The sequence below is a fragment of the Perognathus longimembris genome, chromosome 14 (genome assembly GCF_023159225.1).
Source record: "Perognathus longimembris pacificus isolate PPM17 chromosome 14, ASM2315922v1, whole genome shotgun sequence".
Lineage (NCBI taxonomy): Eukaryota > Metazoa > Chordata > Mammalia > Rodentia > Heteromyidae > Perognathus > Perognathus longimembris.
The window spans coordinates 39847529-39867676 of NC_063174.1; the positions used below are offsets into that span (position 1 = coordinate 39847529).

General features: G+C 45.0%; 1 protein-coding gene across 3 annotated transcripts in view; it reads right to left on the minus strand.

Annotated features, from left to right (window-relative positions):
* The window catches only part of Dpf3 (double PHD fingers 3), a 242640-nt gene that overhangs the window by 127667 nt on the left and 94825 nt on the right, over positions 1-20148 (minus strand). For all 3 annotated transcript variants that reach the window (XM_048362472.1, XM_048362473.1, XM_048362475.1), the window contains exons 2-3: positions 10287-10447; positions 865-972 (exon numbers count right to left, since the gene is read on the minus strand). In XM_048362472.1, coding sequence (XP_048218429.1) covers positions 865-972; positions 10287-10447 — 269 coding nt within the window. The remainder of the gene's footprint in view (positions 1-864; positions 973-10286; positions 10448-20148) is intronic.

Genomic DNA, 20148 nt, shown 5'->3' on the forward strand with positions numbered 1-20148 from the left:
TGCTCCAGAATGCTGAGCATCTGTGGGGCTGGGCCTTTACCTGCCAAACCTGACAGAGCTTCTTCTGCCAGAAGGCACCGAGGAGAACTCTCAAAGGGTCACTGATATGGTCACCATGTGCTAGGGATTACTACAGAAAACCACCAGCTCAGGCTTTTCCCTTTTCTTTCTCTGGTCGGTCAAAGCAGGCCGAACCTGGGACAGATGTGTGGACACAGCTGTTTTCTGGGCATCTACAGGCAAGGCCCAAACTCTGGGACACCAGGATGCTTAAAGCACACACCAATACATGGAAGGGCCAAGAACTAGCCAGGACGGTCTTGCCTCCCTCTGTTGAAATGTTTGCCTTCTATTTCCATGGATTGTGTCTCTGGAGACTTGGATCTTCTGCAGCCTGCATCTGGGAGGGGTTGCAACCACTCAGCCATTGCCCTGAAGTGTTGGTGAGGATCCATAAATTGTGTGAGGACATTTCAGAGCACAGAAGGAGCACGATGAAGTATCTAGCTTGTGCCCATCCCCCATAAGCAACACTATTACCAAAGTGAAATCCGGGCTAAGCAAACAACTCCAAACCACCACAGTAAAGCATTTACAGCACAAACTCAGGCTAAGGGGTCAGTGCAGAAAGGGAGGACCAAGGTAGCTGCCGGACACCCAGCAACACTCCGGTGACATGGGGAGGGAGCATTTGACTCTGCTTGCACCTCCTGAACAACATTGTTCCCACCATTCAAGTCACATCCCAGCCGTGTAGCCCTCAACACAGTGATTTGTTTAACAGAGGCCCCAAGACCATCACTTGGCCTCGCTTCATCAGAGGCACGTTTCCGAAGAAGATCCCGATTACCCCATGGCACTCACCGGGTTTGATCTCCAGCAGTCGTAGCTTCGGGTCCTCAGGCGGGTGCAATCGTCTTTTCTTGCGCCAGCAGCGGGCTGGGTATGTGTATAGCTGCCCCGGAGCCAGCCCTATGGACAGAGACAGTGTAAAGATAGAGATTTCAGGCAGGAAGGAGCCTTGGAAACTACCCGGACTGACCTTGTCATTCACAGGAAGAGAAAACTCAAGCCCAGAGAGATGAAGTAATTCATCATAGTCAACATCTGGCTTTTGAGAGAGCCAAGGTTGAATCTAGGTCATCTGACCTCCATCCTTTGCTCTGTCTGCACCACTGTGCTGTTCAGCAAGGCCATGCCAAGAAAAAAAAAAAGAAAACCAAAAACACTGCCTTCACCAAAACTAGTTCTGCAATCTAGGCCAAAGGAGAACACTAGAGGGACTTCCAGCCCCCAGGAGCCTGCCAGCCAACCTCCAAGGCTATAGGTCTCCAGCAACTAATTGCCCCTCTCTCCAGGCTCGAGTTCAGCAATTCCCTTCAAAGTTGAGCAGAAGTCACGAATCTACATAAGGAACAGTCTGGATTGAGAAGCGTTTCAAAGCCACGGATCAAAAGAGCCAGATCTATGTACTGGCTCTTCCCACCACCATTGGCTCAGAGCAGCCTCATGGGACTCTAAACCTATTGTGGAGCCCAGGCTCTATGGCCTGCATCCCCTGACAGCCCTGCCTACCAGCCTGCGCCTAACACAAAGAAATTGGCTCACATGCCACTCTGTCTTCCAATGGGAGAATCCACTAACATTTCATCTCTAACATCTCCAGCATCCTTACCATGCCAAGCTCCCCACAGGGAGACTTCTTGCTAGTCATACAACCCCATGTAGTTCCTGTAGTACACAATATGGTGGACAAAGTCCTAGGAGAAATGTGGACTCTCCACACTAGACCAATAATGTTCATTCCCAGAGAGGTTTAGAATTTTCTGGAATAGGGCAAAGTCTGCTCTTAAACTCAGTGTGCCTTCCTGAATCCCTCTGATGTCTCTCCATATAAACCAGCAAGCCAAGCACCACCACCACCACCCCCGCTAGAGGGAAAGCCAGTAAGAACAGCTTCTCTGTCTTATTCTTTTTGGGGGGAGGGGCAGAGAGATGCTATATTGGGGCTTGAACTGAGGGCCTCACACTTTCACTTGGCTTTTTTGCTCAAGATTCATGTTCTACCACTTGGGCCACAGATCCACTTCCAGCTTTTTTTCCTGTTTAATTGGAGCTAGAGAGTCTCATGGACTTTCCTCCCTGAGCTGGCTTTGAACAGTGATCATCAGATCTCAGCCTCCTGTGTAGCTAAGATTAGAGGACTGAGACACCAGTCCTTGGCTTTTCTGCCTTTATTCTTATTAGAACCTTGAGACCCAGAACTGAGCCTGACAGGTAGAAGAAGCCAAACTTGTCTGCTGAACAAATGAACACATGAATAAATGAATCTGCTCCAACTTAACTCTGTATTATAGTAAAGTCCCAGCTCTGTCTTCTGTAGCTACATGTGAGGAGGACAGCTGTTGGATGTAGGCAGCCCCATATGACAGTGTCACTGACTACACATGGACCACAGGGCCCCAAGTACATCAATACCCTATTCCCATCTGGTCCCTTCCATTTTAAGGCCTTTACAAGTTAAGAGAGGGAACTTCCTTCTTATATTTATTTAATTACTTTTTGCCTTGGTAGGGGGATAGTCTATAAAAGTTCCATTACTATATATCCATTCACACACTTTTCATTTTTACCTGTCATCTTTACCCTCCTTGGGCTGATTCTCAAGCAGAGGTAACTAGCCTAGTATTAAAGGAACAAAACTGCTCAGGTACCATCACGTGCTGAGTATCATTTAAATCACAAAGCAATTCCCACAGATTTCAAAACTATGAACACGGTGAAGGGCTTCCTCCCACCTCCCTCTTTGATCCAGAGAAACTAGTAAGGTTGAGACCTAGTGGACTCCTGTCTCCTGGGCTTCTGCCCTGAAGGATTCTGCAGCTCTGAGCTCCCTGAGCTCTGGGGACCAGGCATGTGGCCATGTCAAAAAGACCAAATGAGTCAAAGAAAGTCAGCCTGACCGGCTTGACCTCCTGGCTATGGCATGTCTAGCTGTGACCTCTCTCAAGGGGACGCATCGCTGGAACTGGCTCAATGTTTCTGGCGTGGCTTACTTCAGGACTGGGCCATCTCTTGTCTCATCATTCCTGAATGGATGCACTGATTCTGGAGCCTTTCCAGATGTGTAGGTCACCTCTGGAGATGGATTTTAGGATTCCACATCTGCCTCTCAGCCACTGCTGGCAGGAGTGCGATCGGCATACATGGATGAAGAAATTGGCTTACCCAGGGCAACTACCAGGCACTTCCCCTTTGATCCAGCAATTACATTTCTAGGAATCTTCACTAGGAACCACACACAAAAACACAATATTCATTATAGAATATTTTATCCTGTGAAAAATGGCATCGGTCAAATTTCATCTATAGGGATTCAGTTAAATAAACAATAGTAACAAACTATTTTAATAGTATAATAGACTATTAAAAAATTAAGCTGGGGCTGGGGATATGGCCTAGTGGCAAGAGTGCTTGCCTTGTATACATGAGGCCCTGGGTTCGATTCCCCAGCACCACATATACAGAAAACGGCCAGAAGTGGCGCTGTGGCTCAAGTGGCAGAGTGCTAGCCTTGAGCAAGAAGAAGCCAGGGACAGTGCTCAGGCTCTGAATCCGAGGCCCAGGACTGACCAAAAAAAAAAAAAGTTAAGCTAATGCTAAGTGCTGGTAGCTCACATCTGTAATCTTAGCTACTCAGGATATCTGAAGATTGCAGTTCAAAGCCAGTCCAGGCAGAAAAGTCCATGAGGATTCCAACTAACCACCAAAAGAAAAAAGAAAACAAAAACAGAAGTAGTGATGTAGCTCAAGTGGTTAAAGTACTAGTTCTAAGCAAAAAAGCTAAGAGACAGCACCCAGGCCCAGAGTTCATGCCACCTCCCCCTGCCCCCCTCTCCCCCCCCCACACACAGAGAAGAGAAAAGGACAGAGAGGAGGGAGGGGGAGATGTCTCAAATTCCTGACTAACCAAAGATGGCTAGAATGTAAGGATCACTCAGAATAATGCCTGCCAATAACTAAAACCTGAAAAATACTTAACTATAAGATCATGATGACCTGAAGTTCATTTCGCTTATGATCATCTTATGTGTTCATACTGGCATAGCTCTTGAGCTATTGTAATCTTCTGTTAGGACTATCCTACACATGTACTAGTTATTCCCTATGAGGGAAACCATAGAGTCCATCTTTCTTTGGGTCTGGCTTACTTCACTTAGTATGATTTTATTCCAAGTCCTTCCATTTCCTTATGAATGGGGTGGTGTCATTCTTTCTGATAGAAGCATAGAAAAGTTATAAAAACATGGGGCTGGGGATATGGCCTAGTGGCAAGAGTGCCTGCCTCATATACATGAGGCCCTGGGTTTGATTCCCCAGCACCACATATACAGAAAATGGCCAGAAGTGGCGCTGTGGCTCAAGTGGCAGAGTGCTAGCCTTGAGCAAAAAGAAGCCAGGGACAGTCAGTGCTCAAGCCCCAGAGTCCAAGCCCCAGGACTGGCCAAAAAAACAAACAAACAAAAAAAAAAAAAAACAAGTGGTATATCACTGTTGTAGTTACTTTCAACATGCCATGTGAAACTATGCCTTTCCTTTTTTTTTTTTTTTTGTTCTCCTTTTTCCATATTCCCTTCACATGATTTTACCCCTGATAGCACTGTAACTGATTTTAATACCCTGGATATTGTATATATGTGTATTGGAATTAGGAAAGGGAAAAGGAACACCAAAATCGAGAGACAAAGGATAAAAAGCAAACCAATGCAACAGAAATACTTATAAAACTTTATGGTGTAAACCAACTGTACAACTCATGGGAGGAGAGGAGAGTGGGGAGGTGGGGGAAAATGAGTGAGGAGGTAAAAAATTGGATAAGAAATGTACTCACTGTATTATGGATGAAACTGTAACCCCTCTGTACTTCACTTTTTTTTTTTTTGCCAGTCCTGGGGCTTGGACTCAGGGCCTGAGCACTGTCCCTGGCTTCTTTTTGCTCAAGGCTAGCACTCTGCCACTTGAGCCACAGCGCCACTTCTGGCCATTTTCTGTATATGTGGTGCTGGGGAATCGAACCCAGAGCCTCATGTATATGAGGCAGGCACTCTTGCCACTAGGCCATATCCCCAGCCCTCTGTACTTCACTTTGACAATAAAATAAAGTTTTTTAGAAAATCATAATGATATGCAAATAAATTTATTGGTTATTTTTTAAGAATATCAATGAGCGGGGCTGGGGATATAGCCTAGTGGCAAGAGTGCCTGCCTCGGATACACGAGGCCCTAGGTTCGATTCCCCAGCACCACATATACAGAAAACAGCCAGAAGCGGCGCTGTGGCTCAAGTGGCAGAGTGCTAGCCTTGAGCGGGAAGATGCCAGGGACAGTGCTTAGGCCCTGAGTCCAAGGCCCAGGACTGGCCAAAAAAAAAGAATATCAATGAGCTAACTTAATATTTTGAAAACTGGTAACTAAAAGGGTAAAATCATTTATCCTACATTTCTTAACTATACCTCTCAGTAACCAAATAACAGATTCAAATCAGGTATCACTTTTTCTGAAAATCTTAATCAAATATGAGTCTAGGTGATTATCACTAAAGGCTGCTAACATCAATAAAAGAGAGATACCCATGTCACAAGAGCCTCCTGAAGAAAGTACACTCTACCACTTAGGGATCATTCTTGCCAAAAGTAAAAAAATTAAATTGAAAAAAAGGAAGGAGAAGAAGAACCTAAATAAGTCTCTAGACCTAATTACCAATTCACAGGCATAAGACCACAGGGATGCAATCAGCAAATCCAAGTTCTGGGAAACCCTACAGTGCAAGCAAGCAACCCCATTCCTTGAAAATAACATGTAAGGAGGATGAGAGAGAAAACAGAGAGAAGCCTACAGCTCTGAAGAGATTTGAGAGACATATGTCAAACAATTGTAATATAAGGATTCTCTCTGGATCTTAATTTAAACTAGAGGTAGAAAATGAATATGGACAAAGTATTTGATGATATCAAATTCTGACTGAGATGTGATTGCAATTATGGGCTGATTCCATTTTTAAGTTCTTACTCTATATAACAACACATTTGTAGATAAAATAATATGTCACGGTTTTGCTTCATAATAATCTAGAGATAGGGAGAAAAGTCACAGGTGAGTAGGATGAAACAAAATTGGCCTAGGTTGATCACTGTTGAGGCTGGGGTACACAAACATTCATTTCATTCTTCTCTCCATTTTTATATGGGTATGAAATTGTTGGAAGAGCATCAGGCATCATAAAGGAGGAAGCAGGATGGCAGAAAAGCACTCGAAAACCAAGACAACAGAGAAAAGTGTCAAACCGTTCCAAACCCGATCCCTGGCTTTCCAGGGTGAGGAGAGGAGACTCGATCACAAAGAAAAAGACTAACCTGGTGACATTTGCCAGTCTGGCTGTGAGATAAACCCAAAACCCACACCTTCAGAAAGAATCAAACCTTGTCCAAGAGTTTGTAAGACAGCAAGTGTTCTGGTGTGGCAAGCTAGTCATAGTAAAGAAAGCTACTCTGTTGCTCCCTAGCTCAGAGGGTTATGGTAAGGTGCCATGTTGAGAGAGGGTCTTTTTTTTTAACTGAGATACACTTGAAAATAAGATACATTCATGGCTCAGGAAGTCTTGGGATACCCTGCCACAAAGTCTGGGTGGAAAACTGCCACCAGAGGTGGTTAAGTTGAAGAGGAGTCTCACACAGTCCCGCTGTGGGGAACTAACTATACCAGCACAAGATACAGTTCCGGTCCTCAGAGGCCTCAACTTCTGCTAAGCCAGGAACAAAGTAGGGCTGCCTCCTGGCTCCCAATGATAACTATTAGGTGGGTTAGAGCCCTGTTCTCAGACTTTCCGAATCACCTGATAGCTACAACCACCCCCAACAGAGAGAGAGAGAGAGAGAGAGAGAGAGAGAGAGAGAGAGAGAGAGAGAGAGAGAGAGAAAGAAAGAGGCAAACTGTCATGCAGGGCCTGAAAGCACACACCGGGGAAACTGCATCCTGGCATGTGTTTGCTGACAACCAGGGCTGAGCAACTAGGTCTCTCAGGCCTCCGCAACCAGTTAAAGAACTCAATATTCTACATGCTCTCCCACTCACTGGTGCATTCAAGGATCACCCCCAAGGTGTGTGCTGGCCCTGCGGACACAAACTAGGGTGCCTACGGAACAAGCAGTAATTTGCTTAGCTCCCAAACTGCAAAACTCTCTGAAGCCAATAGCAGCTTTCAAAGAAGGGGAGGCTCCCCTGATGAAAGCAGCCCAGAAGTGGACAATTGGCCCTTCTATAGGAGACTCTGGCTAGATCTGAGAAGTGCTGGGCATCAAGTCCAGTGGCCTGAACACCAGGTAAACGCTTGGCTATTGAGACATACCCTAGTCCAGTGGTGAGAAAGAGCACCTAAACCTGCCTGCCCAGTCCACTGTGCTGCCTGAACACAAAGTCTATGTCAACTGAAATACTACAGGTGATTAAAGCTCCTAACCAAGCTCAGATGTATAAAACTAAAACACAAATCATATGAAAAAAAAATAAGTAAGGCAACAAGTCCCTCCCAAAAGTCAACAATTCAGAAGTAAGGGACTTGAATGATAATGAAAAGAATGAAATTTCAGATAATAAACTCATAAAAGCTGATTACAAGAATAATCAACAGGGAAGAACACAAAGGCACAATACTATGTGCCTCTAATCATAAAGTGATACTTATTGAAATGAATACCAGGAAATGGAAACAAGAGGGTTTTGTTGTTTTCATTTCTTTTCATCTTGCTTACCTGTCTTTGGGAGGGTAAGCGGGGGACAAAGGGTGAACAATTACAGCAGCGGTACTCACTAGACACTATGTTGAAAATGAACTATGCAACTTGTGAGTGGGGACAGGAGCAAAGGATGGGTGATGTTGTCCAGAAAGAAATGTACTCATTACCTGACTTATGTAATTGTAACCCCTCTGTACACTGCCTTTATGCTAACAATAAAAAATAAAATTAAAACTAAGAATGGCCAACAAATTAAAGAGGACATACATAATCATCACCTGAATGAATCCAAAGAAGATAGAAATGAAGCTGAGTTAATTCAGAGAGAAGTTAAATCATTCATTCAGAATGCATTCAGCTGAATGAAATAAGCAAAACAATGCAGGGCATGAAGGAGGAATTCAATAAAGACACAGAAATCCTAAAATAAAAATCTAGTTGAAACCCTGTCAGTGAAAAAGTTCTGTAGCCCAAATTACAAGACCAAAATAAGCCTTACTAATAGAATAGAGCAAGTTGAAAACTAAGTATCAGGAATTGAAGGTAAAGTGGATGAAATGAATTAACAAAAGACCAAAAAAAAATACTAAGAAAATGCAAATGCAACATGTAAGGCACTTGGGGAACCATCAAAAGACCAAAAAAGCAATTCAAGAAATAGGACACATATTCAACCAATAATAGCAGAAATGTTTCCTCAGTCTTGAGAAAGAGTCACTCTCTTCTTTGGCTTCAGAATACCAATAGGTAAGATAAGAGAAAACAAAAAACAAAAAACTTCCCTGCCCATGAGTTTAATCCCCAGTAATGTGAAGAAAAAGAACAAGATGGAGGAAGATAAAAAAGAGAAGGAAGAAAACGAAAAGGCAGAGGAGAAGAGAAGAAACACTCCTAGAACTATTAATCAGAACTAAACATTCAGAACAAAGAAAGAATATTGATAGCTTCAAAAGAGAATAGAAACATGAGGCTGGGTATATGGCCTAGTGGCAAGAGTGCTTGCCTCATATACATGACCCCCCTGGGTTCGATTCCTCAGCACATCTATATTCCACATCTATAGAAACATTCCACATATAGCACATTCCACATCTATAGAAAAAGGCCAGAAGTGGCGCTGTGGCTCAAGTGGTAGAATGTTAGGCTTGATTAAAAAGACAGTGCTCAGGCCCTGAGTTCAAGCCCCAGGACTGGCAGAGAGAGAGCGAAAGAGAGAATAGAAACATGTCACATACAAAGGCAAACGCATCAGAATAACAGCAAATGTCTCAGCAGACACAATAAAAGTAGGGGGGGGTCATGAAATAATATATCCTAATCCCTGAAATAAGTAAATAAATAAATATCAATCTAGAATAATGTATCCAGTAAAGCCACTCTTCATAATTAAAGGAAAAATAAAAATCTTTCATCACAAAAACTAAACCAGCACTATAGAAAAATACTTTAAAAAACCATACACAGAAAAGAGAAAGATAAACACAACCATGAAAATACATGAAAGAATAAATCCCACAAGGAAAGTAAAATATCAAGTGAAGAATGGAAGAAGCAAGCATCACAAAAACAACAAAATGATGTGAAGTATCTCATACCTTTCAATGTAAGCAAAGAATATTAATGGTCTCAATTCTCATAGGATGACGGGCTATATTAAAAAGCAATACACGACCATTTGTTACCTATAAAAAAAATGTACCTCACTGACAAAGACAAACATTGCTTTAGAGTGAAATGGAAGAAAAAGATATCCCAAGCAAATGGGCCCCAAAAGCCAGGACAAGTAACTATATTCATGTCTTATCAAATAGACTGAGACAAAATTAGTCAGAAGTGACAATAAAAGGCATTTATATTAATAAAAGCAACAATCTACCAAAAGGAAATAATGATTGTTAACATATACTAAACACCACTGGATTTATAAGTACAGACAAACCCCCCAACACAATTTAATAGTGAGAGACTTCAATGCTCTACTCTCACCAACAGATAGGTTGGTGATCCCCCCCCAAAAAAAAATTAACAAAGAAACTTCAGAATTGACACTACAAACAAACAAAAAACCTTAATAAACACCTATAGAATACTTCATTCAGCAGCTACACAATACACAGTCCTCTTGGCAGCCCATGGATCACACCTATCAACCTAGCTACTCAGGAGGATGAGATCTGAGGATGGCTGTTCAAAGCCAGCCTGGGCAGGAAAGTCCATGAGACTCTTATCTCCAATTGACCACGAGAAAACCAAAAGTAGTGCTGTGGGTCAAAGTGGTAGAGTGCTAGTCTTGAGCCAAAAAGCTCAGGGAAAGTACCCAGGCACTGAGTTCAAGCCCCACAACCAACCAAAAATAAAAAAAAATAATAAAACAGTTGAGTTTCTTGAGTGTGGGCACAGCTACTCAAGCCCCTTGGCTGTCCCTCCACCCCACCCCAGCAGCGTGGCCTCCCACACACCCTGGTCCCATCTGCTCGCAGCCCGCATGCTCACCTGGGCCCCGGTGCCTCTTCTCCATCCAGATGTAGCAGTTGTTCTGAGCCACCCCAGTCTGAGAGTCCAGGAAGGGAAGCCGCACACTGCGCTCCGCACACAGCCTCGAGTTATAACTCCGGCAGTGCTCAATGGCTTCCTTGTAGAACTGGTCCCCGAGCCTGCCAGGACACAAGACAGGGAAGGAGATGAGGCCCCAGAAAAAAACAAAATGCACCCAGGGGGAAAATGAGGCAATCCCCTTCTCCCTAGAAAGAACTTCAGTGAGCACCAAGAGCCTTTGTAACTCGGTATCAATTCTATGGATGCCATTTCTTGTTCAGGTTGTATAGAAACACCACCATAAAATGAAGGTCTCCATCAGGAAAAGCAGCTAGCCTTCTGGGCAGCATCAGGCCTGGCTCCACAAAGGAGGGGTGCTCTGGAAGGAAATATGTTCTGCCATGGAGGAGACCTCCAGCTTCTAGAACCCCCTCCTTTAACAATCCTACTTTCTTCTCAGAGGTCACCAGCAAAGACCCCTAGATTTCCAGTACAACAGAGGAGAACCACATTGTAGAAGCAAGATGGGGAGACAGGAAACACCTGTAAGGTAGAGCTGCTGGTTATCAGGAAGAGAGGAAGAGAGGCACGCCTCTATCTTCTACAACCACATAAAGAAAAATACATTTCTCTGATAGAAAACAAGCAAAATAATATGTGAACTCAATATAATCCCACTCCTAAAGTGTAATGAAGACACAAATAGAAGACTTTTCTGTTTTGGAGAGTGGTAATCTTTGGTATTCTTGGGCATGGAGTGATTGTGTGTGTGTGTGTGTGCGCGCGCGTGCACACACACACACACACACACACACACACACACTGCTTCTGGGGCTTGAACTCATTGCAAATAAGAGCCTCAATGACTTTTCTGCTCGGGCTGGCTTTGACCTGCAATGGTCAGATCTCAGTCTCCTAAGTAGCTAGGATTACAGGCATAAGCCGCCAGCCATTAATTTAAAGGTATTTTTTTTCAAAGTCCAAAAATATAACCTGGACACAATTGATCAAATGTGAAGCACAAGCACAATCAGTGAGAGAAAACACCTAATGAGTAAAACATAGGAACACAGTGGAAGCAAGTATGTAGCCCAAGGAAATTCTAATGTAATACCATGATCTCTCCGAGGTAAACTTGAGCCTCTTGTGGGAGATGGGAGGAAGCAGGGAACCAGAGTGGGGTGGGAGGGAGGTTCAAGGACAAAAGGGAGAATCATGTCCAAGCAACATTTTGCTCACTTTGAAGCAACAGTACCAAGGTCCCTTTGTTTTGGATCTGTGTAGACTTGAGGAAATCAAATCCAGGAGGGAAAACATCTCTAGATTAGAAATAATGTATCACATGGCTAGATGAGAAATAATATATCCCTAGATGAGAAATAAAGTGTTTGTAACCAAAATGTTTTAGAGAAATAAAGAAAGTAAATTTGAGGATTCTTTTGCAATTAAAAAAAACTGTGGGAAAATACATATAACATAAAATCTACCATTTTGTTCATTGTTGAATGAATACTTCAGTGGTGTCTAATATGTTCATTTACACTGTCATACAACCATCGCTACCACTCACCTCCAGAATTCTGGAAATGGATTTGTTAAATAATAGTTTCTTTTTCCTCACTCTTCCCTGTTATAGAAAACACCCATATTGAGGCTGGCAATATGGCTTAGCGGTAAAGTGCTTGCCTAGCATGCATGAAGCCCTGGGTTCGATTCCTCAGCACCACATACACAGAAAAAGCCAGAAGTGGTGCTGTGGCTCAAGTGGTAGAGTGCTAGCCTTGAGCAAAAAGAAGCCAGGGACAGTGCTCAGGCCCTAAGTCCAAGCCCCAGACTGGCAAAAAAAAGAAAAGAAAACACCCCTCTCCTTCCTATGCGTATGGTTTTTCCCACGTGCTAGTCAGCTTTTCAGTGCTGTGATAGGATACTGTAGAAAACAACTTAGAGAAGGAAGGAGGGGTATTTTGCCTCACAGCCCATAGTCAGCAGCTCTACTGTTTCTGTGCATCATGGTGAAAGGGAGCTGCTGGTCATGGGGGAGCAAAGCTGTTAACCTCATGGCACCCAGGCCAAAAGCGGTAAAAAGAAGGGACCAAGGCTAAGACAGACCTTTCAAAGGCACAACCCACTTCTTCTAGCTGGGCCTTACTTTCTACAGTCTCACCACCAACTAACTCCAATGGGTGAAACCACTGATTAGGCAGAGCTTTCATGATCTGGTTGCTTCTGGAAATGTTCTCTCAGACACACTCAAGGTGCTTCACTAGTCTCCTAGGCATCTCTCAGCCCAATCAAGTCAGCAACCAAGAGATCAATCATCACACTCCTGAAGTATTTATCTTTTGAGGCTAGTACATTTCACTGAGAGTAATATCTTCAAGGTTCATCTGGGTGGCAGCATGTGTCAGGATTGCTTTTTGAAGGCTGAATAACGTTTCATTGTCCATTCTACATTTTCCTTACGCATTCATCAGTCATTGGATACCTGAGTTGCTTCCATGTTTTGCTATTGTTAACAATGCCCCCTTGAACATAGGTGTACAAATAAATATCTTTTGAAGTCCCTACTTTCAATTATTTGGAGGTATAACCTCAGGAATGGAATTGCTAGGTCATAGTCTCTTCTTCAGTTTTCTAAAAGGATTACCATACTGCTTTCCACAGTGGCTGCAACATTTTGCATATTCACCTGCAAAGTATAAGCATTCCAGTGATTATACATCCCTGCCACTGCTTCCTAGAAAGCAGAGCTCTGTTTTAAAAAATCATAGGTCAGAGTCCACCAAAGGGTTGAGAGCAAACATCTTCTCCTGAGAGAACACCACCAGGGAAGATTCCGAGACATTTGGAAATGAACTGCTGGCAAGCCTCTGGGGGTGGGGATAAAGCCCTTTGCTTCTTTCACCTCTGAAGATCCTCAGCTCACAACGGTGGCATAAAGTGCTCAGAAAGTGTCCTAGCAGTCCCAAAAGCAAACCGTGATCAATGAGGCAGCCACAACACTGGCAATGAATTAGGGAGGGGAGATGAAAACCACAAATACTACCAATCAGAATCACCGAAGACTGATGTGATCAGAGTTGCTAACAAGGACCAAGAGGCAAATCAACCATGAAGAACTTGCTCCCCCATGTCCCAGCAGCTTCACTGTCTCCTTCTGATAAGGCAATGGAGCTCAGGTGCACAGAACCTCTGCAGGCAGCTCAGCTCAGCCAAGTTGACACATCCTGTCCAGGGTGCCTGGCTGTTCCTGCCATCCTCCACAAAACAGCAACCGCCATGCCAGATACGCCACAGGAACACACACACAGAGGGTTCCCACAGCTTTACACAGGCCACCAGAAAGGATGGTAAGTAATCCAACCAAAAAAAACCACTTTCAAAAGAATCCATAAATTCAAATCTCATAAAAGGAAAGGGGGAGGATTAGGAGGGGTAGGGCAGGGAGGGAAGAGGGAAACAGTGTTTCCTTTTCCCAAATGAACTTCTAGAAGCTGATATAAAAAAAATCTACAGTAGGAATTTCAATTAAACTTTTCCTGATACACTCTTCATTTTCAACAACGTTGCTCCAGACAGAGCCAAAAGAAAATGAACTTGGCCAGGCACCAGTGGCACACACCTGTAATCCTAGCTACTCAGAAGGCTGAGATCTGAGGATCATAGTTCAAAGCCAGCCCAGGCAGGAAGGTCTGTGAGACTCTTATCACCAATTAACCACCAGAAAACCAGAAGTGGTGCTATAGCTCAAAGTAGTAGAGCACAAGTCTTGAGAAAAAGAGCTCAGGGACAGAGCCCAAGCCATGTTCAAACCCTACTACTGATGAGCGAGCAAGCGAGAGAGAGAGAGAGAGAGAGAGAGAGAGGGAGAGAATTTGGCTAAAAGGAAAAGTGAGGTTGGTCATATCTGGGCCTTACACTAAATGAAACATGAGTTAAACAAACTAGTTCATCAGGGAAAATTAATTTCATCCTAAACACTTTCCACTTTCATAATGGGGAGTAGTATTGCTAATAGGCATGCTAGGGGAACGTATATTTTTCAACGCAGTCTTTGTGTGATTGATAATTCTCTTAGGTAAACAGAAAAGACTGTTGCTACTTTTAATGATTTTTATTAGCATGAGGGGGAGGGGGAGTTGCATGAGGGGGAGTTTCCTTGTGACATTTCTATACGTGTATATAATGTATCCAGATCAAATCCACCCTCTCTCCCTCTTCCTGATTCCCTCTTCCTTTTAAAACAATTTCAACAGGTTTTGTTATTCTTTGGGGGGGCATTATAGGGTTTGAACTTGGGGCCTGAGAGCTGTCCCTGAGCTCTTTGTGCTCAAGGCTAGAGCTCTACCACTTTGAGCCACAGCTACACTGCCAGTTTCTGGTGGTTAATTGGAGATAAGTCTCATGGACTTTCCTGCCCTGGCTGGTTTTGAACCAGGATCCTCAGATCTCGGCCTCCTAAATAGCTAGGATTACAGGTATAAGTGAGCCACTAGCACCCAGCTTGTTCTATTTTCATATATGTAAATAAACTACATTAACTATATTCATCCTTATCCATCCTCTTCATCAGTCTTCTTCTCTCCCACTGGGACTCTGTCCACCAACAGAGCCTGTTTTATTTTCCAGTCATTCTGCGAATTTTTAGTGGTATTAATTGTACCAAGAGGTTGCACCATGGTAATTTCAGATAAGTATATTATATTTTCATCAGGATAGCCCTCATTAACTCTTTCTTCCCCTTCACCTCCTACTGATCAACAACTTTCACTGAGATTATGCCATTATCATACATAATTGCAAGGCATTTCAAAATTATTCTCTCTCCATCTTTCTTTTTCTCCCTCTCCTTCTTCCTCTAAAGAGTTCCATTGTTAGAATCAAGGTGTGTGTGTGTGTGTGTGTGTGTGTGTGTGTGTGTGTGTATAAAGACATAGAAGATAGACAGATAAATGGTAAACAGAACACCACCATCTGCAGCCTACAACAACACCTTAAAGCCTAAAGCCATTGGAAGGTACCATCAACAGCCCTTCTACCAACGTATCCAGGGATGTCACTTTAAAACAGATCTGGTATTGGCAGAGATTTGGAAACAAAAGTTAAAAGCCTTTTGAAGACCCAAACGGAAAAAAAAAAAAAACAACTTCAACCTCTTTGATAAATCCAAGCAGCACTTCTCCAAAAGTTAATTAGCCAAAATCTTCACAGGGCCTGCTGCACACACTGGAAGAAAATCGATGGCCAGCTCTCCCAAACCTGTGGAAAGCAATTTAAACAAGCGAGAGGACGAATGCCCTTTCTAATATGGTGTTTCTTTAAAAAAAAAAAAAATCCCACAAGGATAAGATCCCACCAGTGACATTTGCATTAAAGTCCCCAGGGGCCAGGGGGAGCAGGGACAGGCTGGCAGCCAATGACTCATTTTGTGATGTTGTGAACAGAGTGCTCGGAGCTGGGTCAGGTAAGGACCAGCCATCACCTGTCGGTACCCAACCAAAAGGGCCAAACCACCAGGGGTGATGGATGTCCTGGGCTCGCAGAGGCTGGCATGAGGCAGGCTAGAATGATGTTCTCATCAACAATTGACTCCAGGCTACTCAAGGTTGCAATCAGAAACAGCAAAGGCAAGGGGAACAAATGGCGGGGCTCTGCCTGACCTGCTGGTGGGAGCAGCTCTGGCTGCCTGGTCCTCGCGGGCTTTGAGGGGGGAGTGACCCCCTTGTGACTCATCTGGAGGGAGGGAGAGAGAAGAGGAGGCCCCCAACTCTGGCTGGATGCTCAGAACAAGACATCTCCAGCGGCCCCTCTGGTGCATAGACTTGATGAGATAGTTATTCCAAGGGCCACAAATCAGAGAGGTGAAAAGCAGACTTCTCCAAAATGACTGCTTGCCAGGCTCCAAAGGTGATTTTCAGAACTGGGGGCACCCCCTCCAGGACCCTCTGCTCCCTCTTCTGTCAACCTCTGGCTCTCATGACCTCTCCTGCCCTCTTAGCTTCCCCTACCTTGAAATAATGCTCAGGTTCAACTCTCTACCTGACCTTTCTGGCTCTCTGGTTCTGTGTTTATACCCAGGGACAAGTACCCTGCCATGCTTCAAATAACTGTTCAACCCGGTGTGATGGTACATGCCTGTAATCTCAGCAAGGGGATGAAGTAGAAGGACTGCGAACTCAAAGCCAGCTTGAGCTACACAGCTAGACTAGCTAATAAAAAAAAGTTTAATAAATAAATGAATGAGTCAAAAGCTGGGTACCAGTGGCTCATGCCTAAAATCCTAGCTACTCAGGAGGCTGAGATCTGAAAATTGAGATTCAAAGCCCAGACTTTCCTGAGATTCGGAGTCTACGCTTTGAGTCTATAAGACGCTTAGTTCCCAGTAACCAGCAAAAAACCGGAAATGGAGGTATGGCTCAAGAGATGCTAGAGCAAAAAACCCAAGTCAGAACATGGGGCCCAGAGTTTAAGTACTGGCACACAGACACACTCAAGCACGCAGGGAGGTACACACACACACACGTGAATGCACACACACACACACACACACACACACACACACACACACACACACACAAAGCCAATCGATCATCTTCTACCAGCAGCTTCCCAGCTCCCCAGCTCTATTTTCCTAGGAGTGGGGATAGAGGTGCCCAGCAGGTAGTCCACAGGCCTTGGCTTGCCTTCACCACCCCTGGCACCGGGTTCTTTCACTTTCCAGGGGTTGTTCTCTTCTGTCCTGCTTGCTGCTATTTGTGAAGGTAAACAGAGATAAGCAGAGATGATGCTCAGCCCTGGCCAGGCGGGACTTCCGGGTGGGCCTCCCACACTGTGCTCCTCATCCTTCTCCATGAGCACAGGGGCTTCCTGCCAGTCTCACCCGGCTGCCCACAAGCATGTGTTAAAGCTCATCTACACCGCAGTGCTAACTCCCTGCTCCTATCATTTAACGGGCCTTAACCATCCTTCCTTCGGTAACACCTACCAAGCTGAAGGTGGTATTTGGCAAGGTAGGGGAACTGGTTTCTTTTGCTTGAAGTCCTATTCTTCCTAAATGTGGACCTTGAAAGAAAACCAAGTTCGGGGCTTGTTAGGGCACATGAAAGCTTTATCACATGTGAGGCCCTGCCCTCCCAGTGTCGTGGCATTTGGTCACATGGGGAAGCCCTCATGTGGCATGAGGGCACATACAAGAGACAGGCTGGAAAGCTATCATTCTGGAGGGTTGGGGTGTGATTTGGACCCCCAGTAACTCTGAGAAATAGAAGACAATGCTCTCAGTAAAACTCCTGAACTTCCAGAGCCAGTGCACGAGCCATAGGCCTTGTTATGTTCTTGGTCCGCCATGTTTCAATGGCGGAGCTAGAAAGCCAAGTTAGCTGGCTTTGTTTGGCTCAGCTCACTTCACTCCTGTTTAAATCTTCTTTGGGGAAGCAGGCCTGGATTAAACTGGCAGCACTCACCTGTAGCTGATGAAGTCCTCGTCTTTAAGAAAATGTCAAAGAGGCCTGGTCAAGGAGCACGCGTGGAAAAGGCCCTTTGTTCATTCTGCCCATGGCTCTGAGCTTCATACCATCCCGGGAAGGGGACACTGGGGACATCCCTTTCTGAAAGCCACATTAGATAAAGAACTTGATTCCTGAAATCCCCATCAGGACTTGCACATCGCTCAATCAGATGTTCAGACCCAATAGGCCCAATAAATCCCCTCACCATCACCCACTCTGGGGAAGACTTTCAGGAACTTATTATGCAAAGCTGCCTAAGCAAGACAGAATTTATACTGAACCTGGCCGTGATTTCTGAGCTGCCACTGTGCTCCAATGACGGACGCATCGCAGGGCTGAAGTCAAGGGACTGCCAAGGACAGGAGATGGGAGCAGAGGAAAGACAATGTGCTTCCTTCCAGTAAATAATGGGGAGGTGGGATGGGAAGGGGAGGTGCTCCAAGGAAGAAGGGGATTGGCTTCTCTTGTATCCAAGGTTTGTCTTTCCAGATGGCAGTAAATAAATCTCTTCCTCCAGAGGCTATAAAACCCATGCACAAGAGTGATCCACTTTCAAAAGTGAAACCACACCCAGCCACTGGTGGCTCACATGTATAATCCCAGCCACTCAGGAGGCTGAACTCTGAGGATCATGGTTCCAAGCCAGCCCATGTAGGAAGGTCTGTGAGTCTATTATCTCCAGAAATAAAGCTGTGGCTCAAGGGCTAGAGTGCTAGCCACTGAGCCAAAGAAGCTCAGGGACAGAGCCTAGGCCCTGAGTTCAAGCCCAGGACCAGTATAAAAACAAAACAAACAGACAGAAAGTGAAAACACAAACACACACACACACACACACACACACACACACACACACACACACACCTGCTTTATCTAGAATGAATAAGACCTAGAAAGAAAATGTCACTAAGAAAGTATTTTTAGGTTTCCTGGCTCAGAAACCAAGTCTCTGCTGAACCCCCAGGTTTGTGCGGGGCAACTGGATATATACCCACACATAATCAGTGTGAAGCGGATCACAGACATATTTGAACCCACTGTTAAAGAGAAACCACACCGTGACATTCTCTCCTCCTTATGACTCTTGCATATCCCCACATTGCATTGAGAATAAAATCCAATTTCTCCCCACTGGTGTAGGCCCTCAGGATGCTGTGTTTACCTTTCTTCTTCATCTTGTCACCTGCCCAGTGAGCAAGTGCTCACTGGGATCTAACCTCACTCTACTTTCTGTTCTTTTCATCTTCCAAGGTGGCCTCAACCTCAGGACCTTTGCATATGCTACCTCCCCTACCTGGCGTGCACTGCTCCCAGATCTTCTGGCTGGCTTCTTTCTCCTCAAAGAAGTGACTATCTATAGTAGCCCACCATGCTCCCTTCCTATCCCATCCCTTACTATATGCTATCATAATATTTATGTGTTATCAGCATTATTCTCTTTGCTGGCTGGCTATGTCTACACAGCTACACTCTAAGCTCTGTGAGGACAAATCCTTGTCCCAGCAGATCCCCTACACCCCACACAGGATATGGACCCTTGAACAAACATCTGCAAGATCTAGGTGGGCTGGAAGTAAGAGCCACTGGAAGCACCCAGCATGGAGAAGAGACCTGCCCACCGGGCCTGCCTGCCCCACACACCACAGTCCATCTGTGAATCTTGCTCATGGCCCCACAACACCACATAGGCACCCCAAATCTGAAGAAGGGGCTGGAACTAAGGTGCTAGACTATGCCACGTATGATAGCATTTGCTCCTTTCCATGCCTAAAGGGCTGTTCCCGGCCTGCTATCGGCTGTCCAAGCCAGCGGTACCAGAAGAAAGGCTCTCTCCAATGGGCCTCCCTCTGTTTCCCCACAACGAGGCTCTGTCAATGGCTCCTTTCGGAGAGGACTGATCCATGTCCTCATTCCATGAGTGGTGCCAGGGGCAGCGGCAGGCTAGGCCCGGGGAAGCGGCTTGACAGAAAATCAATGGGACCTGGAAGGTCATCTGGAGGGCATTGTCACCCATCAGGCACCTGCTGGGATGGGATTTGTGGTCCTGACCTCGCTTAGGGGCCTCTGCCCTCCTGTCAGAGTTGGTTAAAATCAGCTGTGGAAGCAATGCCCTGCCCCCCCCCCCCCACACACACACCTCCAGGCTACATTCCAAGGATACCCAGCCTAGCAGAGAAGCATGACTTCCCCTTGAACCTGTTTCCGGGCTTGAGGGGCACCCCAATTTCTCTTGGTCAGACCCAAAGAAAACTGCCTCCTGCCTGCCAATTTTTGAGAAGCATACTTATAAACACCAAAAACTGCCAGGGAGCTAG